General features: G+C 47.0%; 1 protein-coding gene across 2 annotated transcripts in view; it reads left to right on the top strand.

The window, feature by feature from the left end:
• The first annotated feature begins 6,091 nt into the window (after positions 1-6,091).
• AKAP12 (A-kinase anchoring protein 12) overlaps positions 6,092-21,744 on the top strand; it is a 30,463-nt gene continuing 14,810 nt past the window's right edge. Inside the window, exons 1-2 of one of the 2 annotated variants that reach the window (XM_042795863.1) lie at positions 6,092-6,484; positions 16,134-16,302. In XM_042795863.1, coding sequence (XP_042651797.1) covers positions 6,341-6,484; positions 16,134-16,302 — 313 coding nt within the window. In that variant the 5' untranslated portion in view covers positions 6,092-6,340. Of the gene's footprint in view, positions 6,485-16,133; positions 16,303-19,445; positions 19,491-21,744 lie in introns of those variants that run through there. The other variant, XM_033011567.2, reaches the window with a different exon arrangement.

Below are 21,744 nucleotides of genomic sequence, written 5' to 3' on the forward strand. Positions count from 1 at the left end.
CAGGAAACATTTTTCCATCTCCCACCTGCAGCTATAGAGGTTTCCCAGATTGACTGATACTGCTCAGGGAGCGCATCACGGGAGGAAGGGTTACATGGCCTACGCAGCTTCCACACTGCAAATGTCTCCTGGCTTGGCCAGGAGCCACAAAACACGGTGAGAAACTGCCAGGGGGGCAGGTAGCCTCGGTGGGGGGTCGGGTTGGAGGAGTGCACAGAGCAGCTTCACATCCCACTTCCCATTTATGGGAGGGGGCTCCTGCGAGGGGCCGGGGCTGCCCAGGTGGTGGGCAGAGCCGGGTGCCTGTCAGGGTGGCGGCGGCGGTCTCCCCTTGGGGAGGTACAGCCTGCTTGTGGCACCAAGCCTTCGGAGGGGAGATGGGGATACACAGGCTTGGCAGAGACTGCCGAGGCAGCTGGCAAAGAGCAGGCATCTCAGGGCAACACTGGGGCTTGTGGAGAATGAGGGTCCCTCTGCAGCAGAGGCTGGAAGCGTATCGCTGCCGGCAACAAGAAGGAAGGTGTTTTCTTCACTAACTGATGTGCACGTATGGGGCAGGAGCTGGCAGTGGGTGAGGAGGAACAAGAACTCCCTTGAACAAAGCCCTAAGCAACCTCATCTAAGGTTGAAGCTCACCCTGTTTTGAGGAAGAGTTTAGACTAGATGAGCTCCGGAGGTCCCCTCCAACCTAAATTATTCTCTGAGCCTGCTCTAGATTAAAATTTAATTTTCAGAGTGGTGTTTTAGCACAGGCTGCCTCTGAACCCTGCCATTCTTGATAACACCAGTAGTGCCAAGGCATTTCTAAACAGTCAGTGCTCTCAGTCCCAAGCTACAGGGATTTCCTCCTGAAGACAAAAGAGCCTCACTCACCTGCTGCTGGGACAATGGGGTAATGGCATTACAGGGACCTTCTGTGCCTCTTTATCTCTCTCCTCTGGGCATTCCTTCCTTGATGAGGAATTTCCTCAGCGCCCTGTCTGAAAGGCTTTTTGGGTGAGATGCATTTATCTGTGCAGCAGATAAAACACTGCAGCAGAGGTCACATTCTTCCGTCTTGCCACTGGTTTTAAGTTTGCCTGTAAGCTGGTGTCCACCCTGGCAATCTACTGTCCTTGCACCTGCACGCCACATTATTTATTCTCCTATTACACTGCATGACTACCCAACCAATAACGTGAAACTAAAGAGGGGAAAGCATGGGTGTAGCTTTCCCCTCTTTAGCAGGAAAACAGACCACTTGGCATTATAGGGGAATGATGAAATGGCATCCTTTGAGCTTCTTTCTTCTCCGAAAAGTCATATAGCGTACTTCTTCTTTTCTTCTTTATAAAGCCAAATTTAATTTTTTTTCCCACTAAATAAAAGATTTTCAGCCACTGTCTCTTTTAAGCCTGAACACCAAAACATTGCCTCCTGGAAGCACCAATATTTTGATATGGATAGATCAGAGGCTGCCCAGCAACCGGAGCTTATACAGGGCTGCGGCAGCATCATTTGGGCAGTGCCCAAGGCCATGCTGGGCATCTCTTCAGCCAAACTCCCAATGGGACAGACCTTTGCAGTCTCTTGCCCTGTCCCACACTCCTGTGAAGAACTGCCCACGGGCAGGTGATGACAGTTAGACTACTGAAGCTTAACATGTTTGTCCAACACCTCCTGGGAAGACCAGGGTAAGTAAGGAGCTGGTGAGGAGAGAAACTATACTACAGGTTGGGACTGCCCCTCCTGAAATGGCTGCAGGGTGTCCAACAATGGTCTCTGGGTCCTGCAGTAATGTGCAGCTATGCACTGGGTGACACACTTGTTATTCAAATGTATGGTCTTTACTGAAATAATCATAAAATTCAAGGCTGAAAGTCAATTTCTGCTACTAACATTATTTTTTAAATTGCACAGATGTGTGTCTTTATCCATGAGTAAGTCTTTTCAGATCTAGATAACCTCTGTGCTGTGAACAGATTAGATTTAGAGGTTCTGTTCATTTTGTTTAGTAGTGTGGTTTTTCTGGAGTATGTTAGCTTCTGGGAAGTAAAGAAAGGGTTTTCTCCCAGCTAAATTTGCAAAATTTATTCATTTCTCCTTGTTTCTTCCTATGGCCTTACCAATGCTGCTTGCAAGCAAACTATTTTTACATGTCTATTTTTGTCATTTTCTTGCTTTTACACTCATCAGTATTTTGTTAGGCTGATACATATTGGCTCCTTAGGCATATGCATGTATTTCTAACAGCGTCCTGGGATTTTCTATCACAACCAGACAAAAGAGGGGGTGGAAGAAGGCTGAAGATAGCTGGTGAATGCAGCTGAGGTGAAGTCAGAACACTATATTCTCTATCCAGATCTAAGGTATGTTCTCAAGAGCTTCCCATTTTGAGAACACTTATATGATATGTTTCCACTTAGCTTTTATGCCAAAAATATCCCAGTGTGGCTCCGCTGCTGATAAAGGCAGCAGGAGTGTTCATGTAAACAGGGCTCCAGGCAGCTGCCGATGCTCCCGGTCGCCGTCTTGCACAAACCTGTGAACAGCCAGCCTGGATCAGATACGGGGAGCCCCGGGCACGCAGGCTGGGCAGGCAGCCCCATTGCCCATCGCAGATGCTGGGGACTAGCCCTCCCATCCCCACCTCGCTGCCGACCCCCCAGCTGCCCTGCTGCTCCTCACACGCAGCCCGAGCGGGCAGCAGCAGCCAAGCCTTGCAGGGTCCAGTAGAGCCAAGGCTGCAAAGAGCGGATGGGGACAATCATCAACGGGGCAAAAGACGGCAGGAAAACAGTTCACCAACACAGGCTGAGACACGTGGTTCATCTCTTCTTTACAAATGCATCAGCACTGGTTACATCAAGTATAAATGCCTTTGGAATTGTAGCAGTTTTTAAAAGTAGGTAAATTAAGCCCTGCCAACGGACTCTGTATTTTAAATCTCATCGTGGAAGTTATGCAAATTTCAGGGAAGTTTAAAGCAGTCATATGCTAGCTGCAATGCTAAAAAGATTGTCCTGCTGTTTGGAAGGTCTGTGCTTTGACTTTTTAGTAGGAGTTTCCTCAAAGCTGTTTCACTGGAAGTAAGTATAGATAACATGACAGTAGTGCTTTAATTATTATCTTTTAGTCTTCCTTGGTTTCACCCTAAAAAATGTGCATGCACGCTTCTGTCAATAGCTTAAATATTCCTGCCTCAGCGCCAGCACTTGGTGACACAGGAAGGGGATCATCTGAAGCATATGTGGCTCCACTTCACTGGAAAGGCTGTCAAGAGAAACAGACTTCGTGCCTGAAAAACACTTTGATACAGCAAGAGGCAGTTGCAGCGTTTGGGGCAAAGGTCTGGACAGTAACCGCTCTAGCACACAGGCAGAAGATAGAGAAACACAAGCCGACACATGCCAGAGTCAGCCCTGTCATTCATCACGATTCCTCCTGTACAGGCCGGGTACAGAGCATCGTGAAAGGCTAAAAGGGAATCGACCAGCCTCTGGGCCAGAGTGGAGGTGTTGGATCTCTCTCTTAAAGTCCCTATATTTACTCCAGGAAAGAAAACCAAAGCAAATGAATAAAATAAATGCAGAAGGAAAAGAGACGGAAGCTGTGCCCATACTAGGGATTAAACGGGGCTGGGACACTGGCCCACGGCTGCCTGCGCCACAAGTTTGCAGAGACATGATGGCTTGGAGGAGGGAGAAATTAGGTGTGCACACACAGGCCACACTGCGCTGCTCGACCTCCAAACCAGAAGGCAGCCCCCAGCACCCTTTTTTTTACACCGTGTAGATGTAGACAAAATGGTTCCAGCAGAAAGAAAGAAGTCGGCGCTCAGAGAATGACCAGTGGCTGGGCATTGCGGGGGGTCTTGCTCGGCGGCAGCTCTGCTCTGGGACTGCTGGGCACGGAGCAGCTGGTGCTGGGCGCGAGCAAAAGGACTGGAGAGCAAGTATAGGTGGGAGGAAGGAGGCTGTGTTCTAGCTGCTTGCAGAGAAAGCATTTTGGGTCAGTGAGCAGCAAAAAGAGAAATGAGATGGCACAGACCCTGAATTATGTCACATTTCCCTTCTTGAGAAACTCTCCAGCAAATCCCTGATCTCCCCTCCCAATCCTCAGTCTCCTCTCCCTCTGTACATGCTGCTTCTGGCTGCTACGTGTGCCATGGAGCCCCACAGCTGGCCCTCCCCTCGCCAAAACCCAGAAGACCTCTGTATCTGCACCGGAGTTCGGGGCTGAAGGGGAACCCAAGATGGCCCTGCAGCAGCCCGGCAGGCCTCAGCGCTCCACGGTGCCTGGAAAGGAGCAGCTGAAGGCAGGGGAAAAGGCAGATTTGGTGTGGAATGGAGGTGGTGATGGCTCTTCCTCCACCAGAGACGTGGCCATCGAAGGATGACAGTCAGGAAAGGCTGGGAAAGGGCTCCTCGCTCCCCTGTTGTGGGTGCGGGCTGATGGGCGACCCAGGAGCATCAGGTGGCTACAGGGGAGTTCTGCAGAGACTTGGCTAGTTGCTACCGAAAGCCTGGACCTGCGGCTCTTCTCTCTGGAGCTGCTGGACACCTCAAGTGCTCTGTGTCGGGCCTCAGAGGCTGCCTGGAGGCCAGAGCGTGTTGGATGCTGCTCCTGCAGCGAGGACCGCCGTGCTCTGCCCGTCGGCGTGCAGACATTTTCGGTGGGTTTCATCTCCACCTCCCTGAACCAGGTGACCACACAACTGATTTTTACTCCCTTCTTTCTTTTGCTGCTCTCCCGTAAAACAAATGCCCCAGTGCTAACTTCCCAGAGGTGAGGAACAAACAAGGAAATATGAAGAAAACTGTTGGAAGGTGAATGGCTTTAGGACAACGTGCTCCTGCTGTGACACACACACATATATAAGAAAAAAGGCTGACCTGAAAATAAGCGAGACTAAGCAGAAAGGGAGAGATGTTGATTCATCTGCGTGATCCACAACAGCAGTTTTGTTCTGCTGAACGCCAACGGCGCTGGTAGGTTCTCGTGACAGCTAAGGGGAGTTGCTGCAGGCGCTTTTTCAGTCATTGACTTGATATGCCTTGATTTTTTTATGGGAAAAAAACTGACCAGTGTGCGGAGATCAGGCAATTTGTAACATGGATTTTTAAGAGAATGCTTTTTTTTTTCTGAATGAACCGGTGTTTTGGTGGGTAAGGACTAGCCTAAATGCTCTAAGGGAAATTATATATGGTTCTACAGTATGTACTGTGAGCTCTTCAGATCATACCTGATTTTAACCATGAGCTCCAATAGAGAATGAATAGATATATGTGTTTAGAAAAATAGATTTTATACTTATGGTGAAGAACAGTGAGTGGATCCATTTGCTATCCATTTGGCACACTGTGGCTGGTTTATTTTAATGTAAGTGCTATTTCCCTGCTGATACTTTTGGAAAGCACTTAGATAAGAGCATGTCGGTGTACACATTGGTCCTGCTTTTGCGGTACTGGAAAAGCAGCTTTGTGTGTTCTGGGCTAGGAGAGAAACTACTGCATTCTTTGCTTTGCTTGCTTATGTCATGTAATCTAGCATCAATTAACAGAAGAGAACCTGTCCTGCGTGACAAAAAAAAAAAAAAAAAAAGAAAAAAAAAAAAGGCGTTTTGCCTTTTTTATCCAAAGTTGCCTAAGAGCCTACTTTTCTGCATCAGCTGAAGTCTGGACGTCCTTCCCGCAGCCAGGCCCAGAATGGCTGAGATCTGCAAGCCCACGGCGCTGACGGTTTGGGGCCCTGGAGCCGAGCCCCGGGCTCGGGAGGCGGCAGAAACCCCGCGGGGGGCGCAGGGCAGCGCGGCCGGGGGGGGGTTTGGGGGGGGGGACGCAGCCCCTGGGCCGGAGCGCCCCCCTTCCCTGCCTCCCCCCGGGGAGTGCGGGCGGGAGGCGGCTCGTCCCGGCCCCGGTCCCGGTCCCGGGGAGGGGTCTGAAACGCTGAGTCAGCGCCGTGGAGGGCCGGGGGCCGGGCGGGCCCCCCCCCCGCCCGGCGGTGCCCGGGAGGGGAGCGGCGGCGGGCAGGGCGCTGCCCCCCTTGGCCGCTCCTTATCAGCTCGGTTTGATGCTGCAAGGCGTGTCCGGGGCTCTGCTCATGTGATGGAGCAAGAGGCAGGCGGGCGGGGGGACCAGGGGAGGAGGTGATTCTCCTCGCTGGCTCTCGCTCGCTCTCCCTGTTGTGCTTTTTTTTTTTTTTTGCTTTTTTTTTTTTTTTTTTTTTTTTTTCTTCTTCCTCCCCTCCTCTCGCTCCCTAAAGGAGTTTGCGGAGAGCCGGGCTCCTTCATTCCCGGCTGCGCCGCCGCCGCCGCCCACCGCCAGCCCCCGCCCGCTCCGCACGGCCGCGGGGCAGCGCCATGGGCGCCGGCAGCTCCGCCGAGCCGCCCGCCCCGCAGGACGGGGCCGGGGCCGGGCCCGGGGCCGGGCCCCCCCGCACCCCGCCGGAGCCGCTGCCGGCAGAAGAAGCGGCGGCAGCCCCGCTGCCGGCGGAGCCCGCCAAGGTAAGGCTGGGGCGGGGGGGGGAACGGGGCGGGGGGGCGCACAGGGACGCGGGGCGGCGGCTCTCGCCGCACCCCCGGCCCCGGGGAAACTTTCCCGGCGCGGCGGCGGGCACCTGCCGCGGGTGGCGGGCACCCCGCGGAGCCGGGGCGCGGCGGCCGCCGCTGCGGGGCCGGGACTGCGCCAGGGCCAGCGCCGCAGTCATAAAACTCCCGGCGGCGGCGGGGGGCGAGGGCGGTCGTGGGGGGCGCCGCGGCTTTTGTGTGCGGCCGTGGGGAGGCGGGGGGGGGGGGGGGAAGGGCCGCACCCACCCGCAGCGGGGTCTGCGCCAAGAAACCTCCTGACTGCGGTCCTGCAGCCGGCTCGCAGCGGTACCCGGTGCTCCCGCGGCGCTCCGCAGCTCCCCCCCCCCCCCCCCACCTCCCCACCCGGGATGCAGGTGGGCGGTGCGTGGGGCGCGGGGAGCGGCCGGCCCGCCGGGTTTGCAATTTCTTCAGCTGGGCGCCAGCCTCGGGGTGCCACCCTCCCCATCCCCCGCCATCCCGCATTCCCCCCCCCACCCCCCAGCTTTGGGCTTACCTGAGCCGCAGCCCCCCGCCCCGTCGCCCGGGGGCGGTGGTGGGGCGTGGGCTGTAGCCGTGGCTTTCGTGGTCCCCGGTGTCATACCGCATGGTTTGGGCGGGGGGGGGGGTGGGTGGGGGGTCGCGGAAAGGGGAGTAACTCGCTAACTCGCAGCCAGTAGGGAGTAAAGGAGCTCTAGGTATGTGTTATTTTTAATAAAGACGTGGAAGAATTGAAAGAAATTCTTTTAAAACATGTCTGGTGTTTAAAAATAGATTATGAATGAACCCATTTATCCCTCTGGAATAGGCGCGTTTAGGGGATTCTGGGACTGAAAGGGAGGTTCTGTGCATCTGCGTGTTTACACAGCGTTGCTTTGGGGTGAGGCATTAGTTTGTTGGGAGAGAAATAATACCAGGTCACAGCGAGATCCCCTTCCTCAGGCTCTTCGGAGGTTGGGTCCTCAGAGCAGGGCTGCTCAGAAGTTTCTGTAGCTGGTGCGTGGGTGTGTTAGAGCTTGAGAACTGGTTATGACTTTGTTTCTTTGACCTTGTGGTTCAGATTTAACTTTCAAGTTGAATTTCCCATAGTTCCTGGCTGCCACCAGACCTCCTTGTGCGTGTTTTGACAGATTTGAAAACCACATTGAGAATGAACTTTAAATTAGCTGAGATTTATTTTATTTTCTTTTTAACCAAATAAGCGCTCGGGATTGGTGTTTGTTAACAAAATATTTAGTACTTGTGTTGGGCAATTCTAGAATTCAGATGCTGAAATTTAGACGTGAGTGAGTTCATAGAGGACAAGGATTTGGCTACTGTGAATGTTTAAAAAAGAAGATAATGTGACTTTGAAGAAGGGACATGCCATTCATAGCCATATTTATCCAGTTATGGGAACTAAGACCCCAAAAAAAAGATAATATCATTGATGATGTTCTCGAATACGGATTATTATTAATACTGTGACTTATGTCTTTTATGCTTTAGGAAAAATGTTTTCTAATAAATTTCTACCCTGTTATTTAAGTAGAACTGCCTAGAGGTGGGAAGTTCTTTTATCATTTCAATGCTGTAAGAAGTTTCATTACTAGTGTTCTTCTAAAACGGCAATTTTTGCCTTTCATTACATTAAATAAAAAGAAAAATAAGTTTTAATGAAGTTTGGTCATACTTTTTTTGTGTCCCATTTAGTCTGTTCTTACTACAGTAAGGTAATTTCATGCAGATTTGTGACACAATTTTTCATCATTATTCCTTTCAGCCCTTTGAATTTGAAAATTACCAGATCCTGCAATGCCCCTGGAGAAATCTGTCAAAGAGCTAATTTGTTTGCAGAAGATACAATGGGGACTTTTGAAGGATGGTCTTCTTTCCTGAGCTTTCCAAATTAAAATGCTTATCACAACCCCCTCTTTTAGAAGAAAAACTTTGGATTCCATTAAAGTTGGTTTTCAACTTGAGTGAGCCTTGGCAAGTCAATCACAAATAAATTGTCTAGGCAACTAGACTAGTCTAGGTTATAATATCTCACAGCAGTTGTGCTTTTTTTTGTCATCTGAAATTCCTCAAAATATTTAATCAAGTTTCTTTCATGACATAGCTGTATTTTGTACAAGATGAACAACCTCTTTGTTTTTTCTTCTAGAAAGGGTCAAATTTATAGTCTTGAATCTGTTTTGTTATTCACATGTGACTCTGGCCAGATACTAGCTTTTGAGGTGTCCTGGTTACTGATAGGGGGAGTGTGTATTTTGGTGTTTCTCATTTCTGCAGCCCAGGAGGTATGGGAGACCCTGCAAAGCACTTGGTTTGGGAGCCTTTGGGTGTTGGCTCGCAAGGACTGCAGGTTAAATGTGGGCTCAGCGGGTGAGGACCTCGTCTCTTCCCCCCCCATCCTCTCGCAAGTTGCGGGTGAATTACGCGTAAAGCAGCTCTGGAGCTTTCGGCCCAGCGTGTTACTGGGACTTGAAACTGGTGGGTTTTTTACTGTAGCAGACAAGTCAAACTCAGGCAGTGGAGGAGCTGCTCCTTACCTTGCGTGGCCACCCTGCTGCGGGATGCCCCCTCTGCGGGGGAGCGTGGCGGGTCCTGGAGGTACTAATCCATTTGCATGGCTGAACTGAATTCATCAGATGTGTGAATCAACACCCGCAGTCTTGCTGAAATCAAGGGACAGGGTGTGGCCCCACAAAAAGCCGACCTATCTGATGGAGCTATCTCCCTGCTGTTTGAGCAGTAATAGCCTTTTCTCCCTCTTTTTCTTCCTCCCCTATCTGTCTTCTCTGTCTTGTCCCAGATGATACAGTCCCACCTTGCACCATGTCTGGGTCCCACCTTTTCCTTTCCATAAGTGGGTTGAATTTACTAACCCTTTAGGAAACAGTGGATATTTTTTTTTTTTTTTTTTCCTGGTCCTGTTTCCTAATGTATTGGTGAGGTCATTTGACTCCTGTGATGCTCAGGTGAGACCCAGAGCCAGGACAAGGCAAGCATCTGTAGCAGGGCTGGAGGGGAAATGGAAAAGCTTTTCCTGTTGGTGGCAGTGAGCTGGCAGAAGCCATCTGCTTGTGAAACCTCCTTGTCAGACTGCCCTGAGAAGCACAGAGGCCTGAAGCTTGGCCAGGGAGGGATTTAACAGATTTCAATAATAACAGAAGTAGGAACAAGATCTTTTTAGTCTCACAGAGAAGACCAGCTAAACCTTGGGTGTCGTGGACTGACAGAAGGTTTGAGGTGTCTGATGGGATGGGTCCTGTGCTCCTGCAGCTTCCCTGGTGCTGCTTCTGGCACTGGGTGAGCTCGTTCAAGGAGCTGACGGCTGAGACCCTAGAAAGCTGTTCAGCTTCTTTGGCAAGGTCATTCTCTGCCGATTTAGCACGATGTGTTGGCTTCTGGGGCTCAGGCAGCAGAAGGAGCAGGTGCAGGGGAGCAGGCAGGACCTTGTGGCCGGGATTGGGCAGGGAGCTGGGTGACACTTCTGTTGGTGGCAGCACGTGGCTAAACTGGTTTGGGTATCTCCATGTTATGAGCAGAGACGGAGCTCACATAGCAGTGACCCGCCTCTCCCCTGACTTCCATTTGGATGCTGAGCATCCAGGAGAGCTGGAAGAAGATGCCAGAGTGCCGCCCACCCTCGGCAGCAGTGCCCTCCGGGGTCCCACGGGGCGGAGAGCAGCTACGAGCAGGGAGAGCTGCATCATCCCGCCAACATCTCGGCTAAAGCAGTTGCGATCGCACACACCACCACCCCGCTCTACCCCGCTTTTATTTTATGTAGAAGCTCAAGATGCCAGCTTTAATTCTTTTTTGTGTCCCTGCTGAGGGGAAAGTATTGGAACAGCTACCTGAAACAGCATAGGGAAACTTCTAAAGAGAGAATCTGGAAGAATGCTGGCATGCTAATAAGTTATTCTTGCAGCAAAATCTAGGTTTGGCAGAGATAGTCTTTTATGGGAATCGATGGCTTTAAAATGTCGTGTGGTGAATTCCTGGCTTGCTCGCATGCAAGGCCCCCCACTCAAGAGCAGTGAGTTGTTCAAATGGTGTTTTCAGGATGGTTGCCATTTCTGAGTAGTAACTTGATTATGCTACCTGCGTTGTAATGAGAGCAAGTGTCTGCTAGACAGTAAATATTTGGAACTGTCTCTTCTGAAGAGGTTACCAGCTGAGATGTCAGAGTGTCTTATTGTCTGAGTGCCTGACAAATAACAGCTGGGACAGACTTACATCTGCTGTTTAAACAACTGCGTTCTGGTGAGGGAGTTGAGTCAGCCTGAAAATACAACATTAGCGATGGTAAAACTAAGCTTAATCAAGTACCAGAGGAAAGGCCCTAGGTTACGTCTCTAAGAGCCCCAGGTTGAGGCATTTGGCCTGAATGGTGAGGCTGCAGGGTTCTGGATCAATGGGGTCTGATTCCCTTTAAGTACTTGTCATACCCCTGGGAAGGAAGGGACTGGTGTAGTTCAGTGGTAAGGTTTGGGGGTTCACCCGTGCCTGTGGGGTGGCTGGGGAGAAAGCATAAAAATGCTTAACTGAAAAAACGCACAATGGAAATTGGTGTCAGGGATCCACCAAACCTGTGAAATAACCCCCTAATCGTACAGGAGGTGGGAGGTAGGTGGTAGAGGGAGTGTCCCTGCACTTTGAAAGCCAAGGCAATTAGCTTGTGTTTGATGTGGTCGAGGCTAAAGAGATGCGAAGAGGAGTGTCGGGTCTTTGAACGTCCTTTTGGTTGGAAATGCAAGCCCTGGTTGTAGCTGCTGAAAGGAGAGTAACTTGCTTTGTGCTCAGTCCTTGTTCTAACCGATCCTTAGCGTCTGGATGAGTTGTACCTGGGGAAGGGCTCATGTGGGGGGGTGTCCAAGGACTGCTCTGCAAAAGGAGCTGAAAGACATGAGACCCGGGAAGGAGCTCAGGCTGGATCAAGCTTAAGGTGTGGACCAGAGTGAGAGGCTGGACGTAATGCTTCCTTTACAGGTTGCAAAAAGAGATCACAGAGATGATTTGGGAGCAAAACCTGTTGGTTTTATTTTAGCCATGTGGATTTTGAGGGTAGTTGTCCATCAGGAGGTGTCACAACAAAGTCAGGCTGGGAGTCAGGACAGAAGAGGATAAATCTGAGGGAATGAAAGGTAAAGAGAAGGCTTTTGGCTTTGTCTGCAGGAGATGTGACCCTGAAATAAGGTACTGAAATCAAGTATGCTGTTATGTGCCTTACAGAGTTAAGGGCCTTCTGTTTTCTCCACCTGGAATTTGAAATGTCCATGAACCTCTAGTGCCATAACTAATGCAAAACAAGACAAACTGCTGTGAACAAAGAGTTGGAATGACCTAAATTCAGTTTTGTTTTTGTTTTTTCCAAATGTTGATGTTTGAAGATCTTTTTAATGAAGCAGCATGTGTTAAGAGAAGACCCCTTGAGCAGACCATCAGTGCTGCAAGCTTTCCCAAAGTTTCAAAATCAAACTTCAGGAGTAATATTTGAGACCAAGATGTTAGTTTGCTCAGTTGCTCAGACAGCTGGATCTGGCTATTTTAGTAATCTAATGTAGAATCAGTGTAGCAGGATTAACAGAATGAGGCAAAATTAACTCTGGTACGTTTGGGCCTGGTGTGAGGAATCCCTGGAATGATTTGGGTCTGGTACAAGGAATGTTGGGAATGGTGGTGATTGCTGGTGGGGGAAGAAGCTGGGTGCTGCTAGCCCCTCCAGAACACTGCATGAATGAAGTGTGTGCTAACGTACAGTGAGAGGCCAGGGACCTGCTGTTCATCCCTATCTCATGTAATTCTTTGTGTTCGTTTTCTTTCCACATCTTACACTTTGTATGCATTTAATGGGGTCCAGCAGTTGGACCCAATGTTATATGCAAAATGGAGCAGAAGCCACTCTTCATTAGAGTGATGTGGGCAACAAGCCCTGTACATTTTAGTGCTGTTAGCTGTGTGTCCACCCTTTGCCTCCTCCACCTTTGTGTTGGATATGAGGGAAATCTTTAAAAAATACGTGTGAGATGTATAGCAGTGCCATGACAGAAGCTGAAGTGTTGCTTCACTGATGCTCCTTTGTTTTGGGAATGAAGAAGAGGAAGGATCGATCAGTGAACTGGATAACCAGTTCTCATTGGTTTCCCTTACATTTATGAGATGACACATTCATAAATTAATTAATAATCAAAGTAGAGCAATGAATGTCTGCCAGAAACCTGACAAATGTTGATAAACCTGCCAACTGTAATCTCATTCCCTGCAGATAAATACACAGAGCTGAATAATGAGATTCCTAGTACTGTTAATTTTGTCTTTAAGGTTTTCACCCATCTGTCCAAACTTTGACTTTATATTTGTCCAAGCTTTACAACTGTTCTCAATAGAATTAAGACTACAGTTCACTAAATCAGACATAATTGGACTAAACTGCAGTTTAGATCCCTTCAGAGAAATGAAGCAGTTAATGTAAGTGAAAATTGAAATTAGTTTCTTTTGAGGACTGATGCGGTGGGACACACTGCACTGACCCTCATAAAGAGCCTGACCAACTTTTCTCAGAACAGAAAACTTTATGTTTTGAAAAAACAAACTAGTGATGATGATGTATCTCCCTTCACATTACAGCACCCCCCAAAATGCATATTTTATTCTCCTTTTAATTTGTGAAAAATGCTATTGTTTTATTAGTTTTGATTATTCAATTATTTAAAGCAGAACACTTGATTTGAAAATCTAAGTTCACCTTCCTGTGGTCAAGAATCACATCAATCTCCTTCCCAAGAGTCTGGGGTAAAAAGGTCCCTGTACCCTGGCAGGGTAGGGTGACGCTGCAGGTCTGGTCAAATTTGAAAGTACTGAGGGGTTTTTCATGTATTTACATTTTTACTTGGTCGTGACTGATGGGTCCTGCTTTTAAAACTGAATTTATGTACAGAGTGAACACGGATTATAATTAGACTAGTTGGTAGTAAAAACTGCTTATAGTCTTACATTTAGTAATGTTTTTACATTTAATTCTGTTCTTCATACTGGAATGTATCACAGCATTTTACAGATTGAAAGGGTTATCTTCTAGATCCAGTGACTTCTGAATTTTGGTCACAAATCTTTGGGATGATATATAGTCACTGTTTTCCTGAATGCATCACGACTATAGAATAAATCTAGAGCTGGGGGAATATTAAACCATAGTTAATATTTTGTCATAACCCTCAGGGCTTAATTTAAAAAGGACACAAGTTGTACTGTGTTGGGGTACTCAATCCCTTTGTACCCTGGTTCTTTGCAGAGTCCGCAGGTCCATTGTAGGCACTTGGGCAAACGGTAGACTTTGTGTCTGTACGTTTATGTCTTTACATATGACTAGCTTTAGGGTTTGCTGACTGGGGGAGGTTTGGAAAGAAAGGCAAGGCAATCTTGGAATAAGGTGAGGAGTGCTGAGATACTCAGTGCTGTTGCCGTTCTTGTGACTTCAAAGAATTGTTGGTGCTAATTCTGACGGTGTCATCTTGAAATATCCATCTATGGATTTATCTTCAGATAGCCAAGTGCCCTTGGAGCCAGTAAAGTTAAGGTTGTTCTTGTGTTTGCAGGACTAGCAGTTGTCTTACAAGAACAAATAAGAGTTATTATTTAAAAAAGCATTAATTGTCCTTTAATAAAGAATCTCAAAGCCCTTCAAGAATTAGGTTGTTATTTTTGGTGTCTGTTTGTTGCTAGTCTTTAACCAGTTACTACTATTCAGTTAATGCCGTGTGCAACTGCAGAAGAGCTTCCCAGAGTTTACATGCCTTTGTTCAGTGGTGTGGCATTTTTATTCCTCCTGAGTTCCTGTGTTTTAGATTTATGAGAAGGATGATGTGAGAAGCGGGAATGTAATCTGAGTGTTGAGCCATTCCGTATTTCTTCTATTTAATATCTGGTCTCAGCATGTGAAAACTCTGAAGCCAAATTATTCCATCTGTGGTATTGGCAGTAGAGCCGAATGGGGTCCTTTTTCGTGAGGTGGATTATGTGGCTGTGAAAGGCAGCTTTGAGGAGCACAGCAACACCAGGTGGAAACAATTTGGCTTAATTAAGGGCTTCTAAACTGAAAATTGGGAACCCAAAAGCACACTTCGTTGCCCGTGGAAGCGGAGATACGGCGCTTCTCTCTGATCCTGCCTGGCGTGTGAAAAGAACGTTGGATGATAAGAGGAAAGCTGTTTGCCCGGCACTTTGTATGTTGATTTGAAATTCTGTTGCAGTGGGTTAATTGCTAATAAAAATAAATAAATCAATCTCCCCATTCAGAATCTTGTTTTAGTGGGGTTTGGAAGAGAATTGTCAGGAACGTGGCATCTTTCTGATCCCGGTTTGGCGATTCAAGCGTTTGGATGTTACATTGCACTGAAAGATGGGATGTGTCTGGGGTTCCTTCACTTAATTAACAGGGCTTCAATGGCAGCATTTTGGGAGTACATCTGAGTAATAAGACGATGATACATAATTAAGGTTTGCTGTTCTTCCAGAGGAACTTTTAAACCTATGCTTCAGGAATAGAGATTTAAGACATGGTTAATTAGTTGAAATGGCTCCTGTTGGAAGGTGAAGCAATGGGTTGGAAAGCTAGTTAATTAAACAAATAATTAAAGGGCAAGGAGGTATGTTTTAAAGGCCATAACACATTTCATTCTTTTAAATTAAAAATATGCTTCTGAAAGTATCATCCTTGTTATATGGCAAGCTAATACAAATTCTGAAAACAATTAAAATGTATCAAATGTGGAAGCTAAAAAAGAGATTATTATTTTTTTTTAACACATATTAGCACATCTAGAAAAAATATTTCAAATATTGTAGTGCAGAGTCCCATGGAATTGCTAAGCTTTTTCTCCCCTGTAAGAATAATCTCTGCCTAATAACTGAGGCCCAAAAATTCTAGTTTTAATCCTGGTTTCACTGAATTTCTTCATGGGATTTATATCTATACATATATATGTGTGTGTGTGTGTGTGTGTGTGTGTATATATATATATATATATATATATTCCAGTTTTTGTCCTGAATAGTTATCATCATCTGATGATAACATAAGCACATCAGCAAGAGGAGCTATACCAAAGGCAGTAATGTAGATAGGATTCATGCACATATCAAAGCAATTGTGCCACACATTTTGAAGAATGAAAAATATCTTCCCATCAGCTAGATTCATGTTATCCTGGAGTTCTCCTTCATGCTAGAAACCGATTTCTACACAAGGTTATAGGCCACTGTCTGTAAGACTTTCTCTTTCCACATATTTCATGCAGGAAAACAGTCAAATAAATAGTCCCAGATTATGTCTTGTCTTGGTTTTTTTCTCTCACAAAAGTACTTTGAATTGTTAAAGTTAATAATTTTGAAAAGGAGGACTACTACACAGAAACACAGAAGTATTTATTTCCCAAAATGCTTGCATATATATATGCAAAATGAGAATGAAAGAACATATTCTGTAGGAGGAATAAAAACCTGACCTACCTCTGATGGTTTTTTTGTTTGTTTGTTTTTTCCTTCTTCTTTCTTTCTCTCTCCTTCCCTACCATCCTTCAACCCGCACTTGGCCATGCAGGCTGTAGGTGCCAGTGCAGCAGTACCTGATGTTAACGAAGAGGGTTTGGAGCCCGCCGCCCCACCGCCGGAGCCACAGCAGCCAGGGCCCGTGGGGGCCCTGCAGCCGGAGGCGGCCTCCCCCCTCCAGGAACTGCCCGCAGAGCAACCAGAGGCCGCTGGAACAAATGGTGAGTGAAAACCTGTGTTCACCGGACAGATCGTAGAGGCCGGGATGCTGAATGGGGTGAGGAGTTGAAATGGGGCTCAACCGGCCGTCTCCTGGTGAACAGGTAGTTACTGGAATGATCTCTTGGTTGCTCAAGTGCTGCTGCTGGGGCATTGTTTTGTGGGGACGCATCTTCTCTACAGCAGAGTTCCGATAACAAGTGGGTTGTGGGTTGAAGCTGGCGGTGGTGGTGGTGATGGTGGAGGGGGTTGCTACCCATTTCCCCCCCCCCCCCGGGGGTGGTCCTCTGCTCTCCGTGCACCCTGCGGTGCCTCTGCTTGCCTGCTGCCAATCTCTTGACTGTTCACCTGAAGGAACAGCTCAGTTCCCACTTCTTATGTTAGGAGTTTCTGCTGAGAAGGCCTGTCTCTTCTTTCATAGCTCAGAAATCCTTTTATGTTCATGAATTAGTGATGTTAATGATAAGAAACTATTTTGAACTCATGGGAAGAGACAGGCTGCTCATCTGTTGGCTCTACCTTGATAAAAGTTCTTTTTTCCTACTGCTGTTAATCAGATTTGCATTTTGACCACAAAACCTTTCTCACCATAGGCACCCCTGCCTGCTCTGTCCGGGGGGTCTCTTCCTTGCCTTGCTGCACGGTCAGGAATGTGCTTGCTGCTCTTGCTGCTGTGCAGCCCACCTCTCCTGCCCTCGACAGCCTCTTGTTGCTGCCCCTTCCCTCTGCTCCTGTTCGCAGCCGCGCGGCGAGAGATCCGCTGCGGCGATCCCACCACGCGCTGACCTTTTCGGCAGGGCTGGCAAGAGGGAGGGACAGTTTTCAGTCAGAGCACGGAATAATGGTGGTGTGAGAGACCAGGGGAGGGATGGGGAGAGGGTAGGATGGAACACATTCTTCAGTGTCAACCTTTAGAGCAGCTTTAAGCCATTTGTGTAGCCCTTACTGTACTTGGGGTTTGAATTCCAGTAAAGGCAATTCTTTGCCACGTCTAAGGATCAACTGCCATAACACTATTATCCCAATAGAAGGTTGCTGTATTTTGTGCTGAGCTTTTGTGCATTTTAAAAAATCATATTGGTAGAGGTTTTTGGCTCTGTAGAAATGGGATGCAACATGGTTTATCTTTCACGCATGATAAACATTCCTTCCCTTTAAAATTTTACTCTTAAGTGGATAGGGATGGAGAGAGGGTACTCATTAAACGGAGTCATGAAGGAAGAGAAAATACCTGATGATTTGAAGTACTGTCGGAAGATTTCAAATTGTTACTCAGCTTCTGGATCAAGTAACAGAGAAGGCCTTTGGAAGGGCATGAATTTCAAGTTAATAGTAAAAAATTATCATTTTTGTTGAATAGTTCCGGATTGTAGCTTCAGTTGTACAGAAACTGTGTTCCTAGGATGTGTAATGAAGGTGAGGTGAATAGCTCCCTTTGAATGCAGATAGTTACATGTGACCAAATGCATGATGTGTTGTGGAGGCAGATAGTGTTAGGAATTTGTATGTGAGTAGATTGCCTGCAAAGTCTTTGCTTTCTTTGATAATCATCTCTCACGTGATTGGTTATGCTGCTGTTTTAATCAGAATTTATTTTACTGTTGTCAGTGGAACCAAGCCTACACGGTAGCATAATTTATGTGAAAATGAAAACAAATCTATGGGTTTGCTCTCAAAGTAAAAAAAAAAAAAAAAAAAAATTATGGAGGTGATGCAGCATGTATTTTCTGGTAACGATAGCTGAAAATTACATCATCCACAAACACAAAGAAAACCTGCCTGGTCAATCATTGAAAAGATAGTTCTTCAAGAAAATACTACATTCAGATATTTATAACTGTTTATATCAACCCCTCTGGTCCACGTGTCTTTAGGCAAATGAATAAAGGTAGGGAAGAGGTATCTCTTAAATGGTCCATGCAGAGAGATCTCTCCGTATAGAGAAATAGACCATTTTGAGCTCTACATTTCTTCACGATTCCCACTCATTCTTTTTTTCATCTTGTTTGCAAAGTCTATAAAATGAGACATGGCACTTCATGACACTGAGGCAACACAGGTAATTGCTTACAGTAGAGGAAAGTTTACGATTGAAGGTTTTTTTGGGGTTGGTTGGTTTGTTCTTGTCATTACTGAATCTCACATTCAGAAGACCATCTGAGAGACGACTCAGACTCATCAAAGTTGCTACTATCAGATTAAATTAACTCGGAAGCCTGGTGATTTAATTGGGAAGTTGGTGCTAGCAATCAGAGCCGCAGACAAAGGCTGTGAACGGCTGGCCCAAGTATCTGTATCATTAGAACTTTGGAGATATCCCATGTAATCCATAGAAATGTTGTTACTCTCCCAGGAGGTCACCTCTATCAGATACTGATTCTTTATATTTCATTTTATCATATTGCATCCCTTTTTACTAGCAGTAAGAGCTGCTGGAGCATTACATTGCTATACTACAAGTATCCAGAGTATCCCTTGGCAGCAGCATGTGAGACAATTTATACCATAATTAGGTTGTAGAGAATTGCAGTTCAAAGAACCCAACCAAACAAAAACAACAAAAAACCCCCAACCCCTAACTGACTGTTAACAGGCAACGGAGCAGACGTTTCAGCATGGAGGAACAAAAGTGTTTCATATGTTTTTTATGTTTGTTTGTTTGTTTAGGAGAGGTAAACGGCTTGGGGTTTGTAACTGGTGCCTCTGGAGGCTGGGTCTGGATACGTGGTGGCGAAGCGCCTCAGGAAGGCGTTACAGAAGCGGCAACTGGAGGCGTTTGTTGCTCAGAAAGTGGCTATTCCTCACTGCGGGGCCGGCCGTCCCCTCCTCCCGGGGGAAACAAAATTAACGCGCGCCGGGAGAGGTCCAAGATGGGCCCTCGCAGGCGCGGGGCCGGGATGGCGGGAAGCGCCGCGGCCGCCGGAGGGGCGGGGCCAGGAGCGAGGGGCGTGGCCACGAGCGAGGGGCGGGCCACACCGCGGGGGGCGGGGCGATGGGAGCGCGGCCGCGTCCCGGCTGGCTGCCCCGTGGGGTGTGCCCCACTCCGCGCCCCGGCGTCCCCCCGGCATCCTCCCCGCCACGCCCCCGGGAGGAGCCCCGGGCGGGGGGGAGGGGGAGGGGGAGGAGGAGGAGGAGGTTTCTGGCGCTCCGTGCCACTTCAGCAGAGCTGGGGGGACCATCGCAATGACGGGTGAGGCGGCGTGGCGTGGCGTTGCCCGCGGGGAAACACGTTCGTTTCCGCTTGTTTTCTCTCCGCCGGTGCGTGTGCCGGCTCCCAAAAGGGCGGGAAGCGCCTCTGCGGGGTCTCCTGCCGGCGCACGGGGGGTTAAAAGGTCTGGCGCGAGTGTTTCTGTCGCGGTGAGAACCGCTTCCAAGCGTAAGGCTGCCGAAATTTTAAAATTTCGTGTCATCTCAGTCAGACGTTTGACGTGGTCCTTGTACTACCAGGCTTTTGTAAATTTGAAGATGCAAACTCGGGTTTTTTTCTGCAGTACCAGAATATGGCATAGTATCTGAAATTGAAGAATGGAAAGAAAAGACAGTGACCGCAGTGGTGCTGCTGTTTTATGTTAATCAGTAATGCAGTAAAATATCTTAAGAGCTAAACTTGCTGAAATTGAAGGAAATGCAGAAGTAAGCATCATTTATATGTTGTAAAAATACCTTCGTGGAAGAAATGAAGCTCTTGTTCTACAGCTCTTTTAATTTTCATGAAGCAAAATCCGGAGGAGACTAACACCATGGCAGTGGGGTTGGGGGGGGGGTGTGTGTGTACATGCCCGTGTGGCAGCGGGACCCCAGCCTGTGGTACCAAAAACTCCGTGCTGTGTGCACTGAACTCTGCATCTTAAGAAAGTAGTGCGTGAGCCACCGAAGTGTGAGAGCTAACACTCTGAACTAGTGGGGCTTTCTGAAAAGGTAATAGTATTTGGAGGAGCAAAGAGTTAAAAGGAAGAAAAAAAAATTATCTTGCACTGCTGGTTTTGCACAAACTTGGGTCTTTCTCTGGGAAACAAAGTGACGCTGTGAAATTTAAACAAATGAACTCCACTTTTTTTCCTAAAGATAACTAATTTGCATCAGATTTTATCTCAGATTGATGATGTATGTCTTTAGCAATCTATGAGATCTTTTTATTTCACTGTATTAGTAATTATTTACTCACATATATTTTATTTGCTAGAGCTAGTGAATGAATTCAACAACTAGTGCAGGATTATTAATGCAAAATACTTCAGCTTTACCACGCATATTGATAACAAAGCCTGTAGAAGTCCTGCTCCGTTTGGAGCTGACCCTCAGGAGGAACTGTACGTGATTTGAATCAGTTAGTAGGGGAGGAGATACCCTACTGCTGTTTACAATAGGGTTTTCATTAAGCTCCATGTTTAATGAGCTTATCACATGCTGAGCCTTTTTCCTCAAGGGTTCTCTATTTTTTTTATTTCCTTTTATTGTTAGTAATTAAAGGTTAAACTGTTTTTCAGAAGCAGTCCCTTTATAGGGTTGCACAGTTTGATCATTTGAGGTTTTCCTTATTTAATAATTCTTGTGGAAACTTGGACTTTCACCACAGCACAACTGCTTCTATAGTACGTTTTGCAAGAACTGCATCTAGCTCGTAGTACAAATTATCATTTCTTTGAAGGGACAGAGTACCTCTCCTTGTTGGTAGGTGGGAGTGTTTCAAGCTGTCGTGTCTAGTTCGTGCAGCTGCAGCTACATCTCCTTTGTGGTGAGTTTGGCTATGATGTCTGTGTTACTCTTTATGCAGTCATTTTGATAAAGAAAAGTTTCAGTCTGTTCTCATTGTGCATTTTTGTTAATCACTGTGGGTTCTCAAAAATGTCCTAGCATTTACTGACCTGTATTGCTTATCCTGTCCATGTTCCTAGCTGAGTAGATTTTTTTTTTTTTTTTTCCTTTCCTCAAACACCTGAGTGCTAGTGTTACATCTATCTTATGCTTGGTGAATACATTTTATTTTAAAAAGCAGAAACAAGTCACTGAATGTGAGACATAGACAGCATGGGGAACCATGAAATTTCATAAGTATTTGTAGCAGGCTGGTTTGGTTCCCAAGCAGAACAGCCGGACTGGTTTGAGAGCAGTTCATTGTTGTGAGTTCATTTAATGAAGAATCTTTAACTTCAGTAACGGTATATCCACGTCATGGCTAATGATTCTTCTGGCTTACAAACAAATAAACAAAACAATTTTAGGACAACTTAATTGGTTTTTGATTTTTAGTGCTGTTTCTTGAAACTTTGAAATGAAAGAAGAAATATCTTAAAATCTTGAATGAATGAAATATATAACTTCCTTTGCTGGAATTTGAGAAGTTGGTCTCTAGGTTGGGGCAGACGAGTACAACTAAAGCAAAATCTTCTAAAAATAAAAGTTTGTGAGGCATGTTATAGCATCACAGCGGAAATGATTGTGCT

This window comes from Tyto alba, unplaced genomic scaffold, assembly GCF_018691265.1.
Source record: "Tyto alba isolate M040663 unplaced genomic scaffold, T.alba_DEE_v4.0 Super-Scaffold_22, whole genome shotgun sequence".
NCBI classification, from domain to species: domain Eukaryota; kingdom Metazoa; phylum Chordata; class Aves; order Strigiformes; family Tytonidae; genus Tyto; species Tyto alba.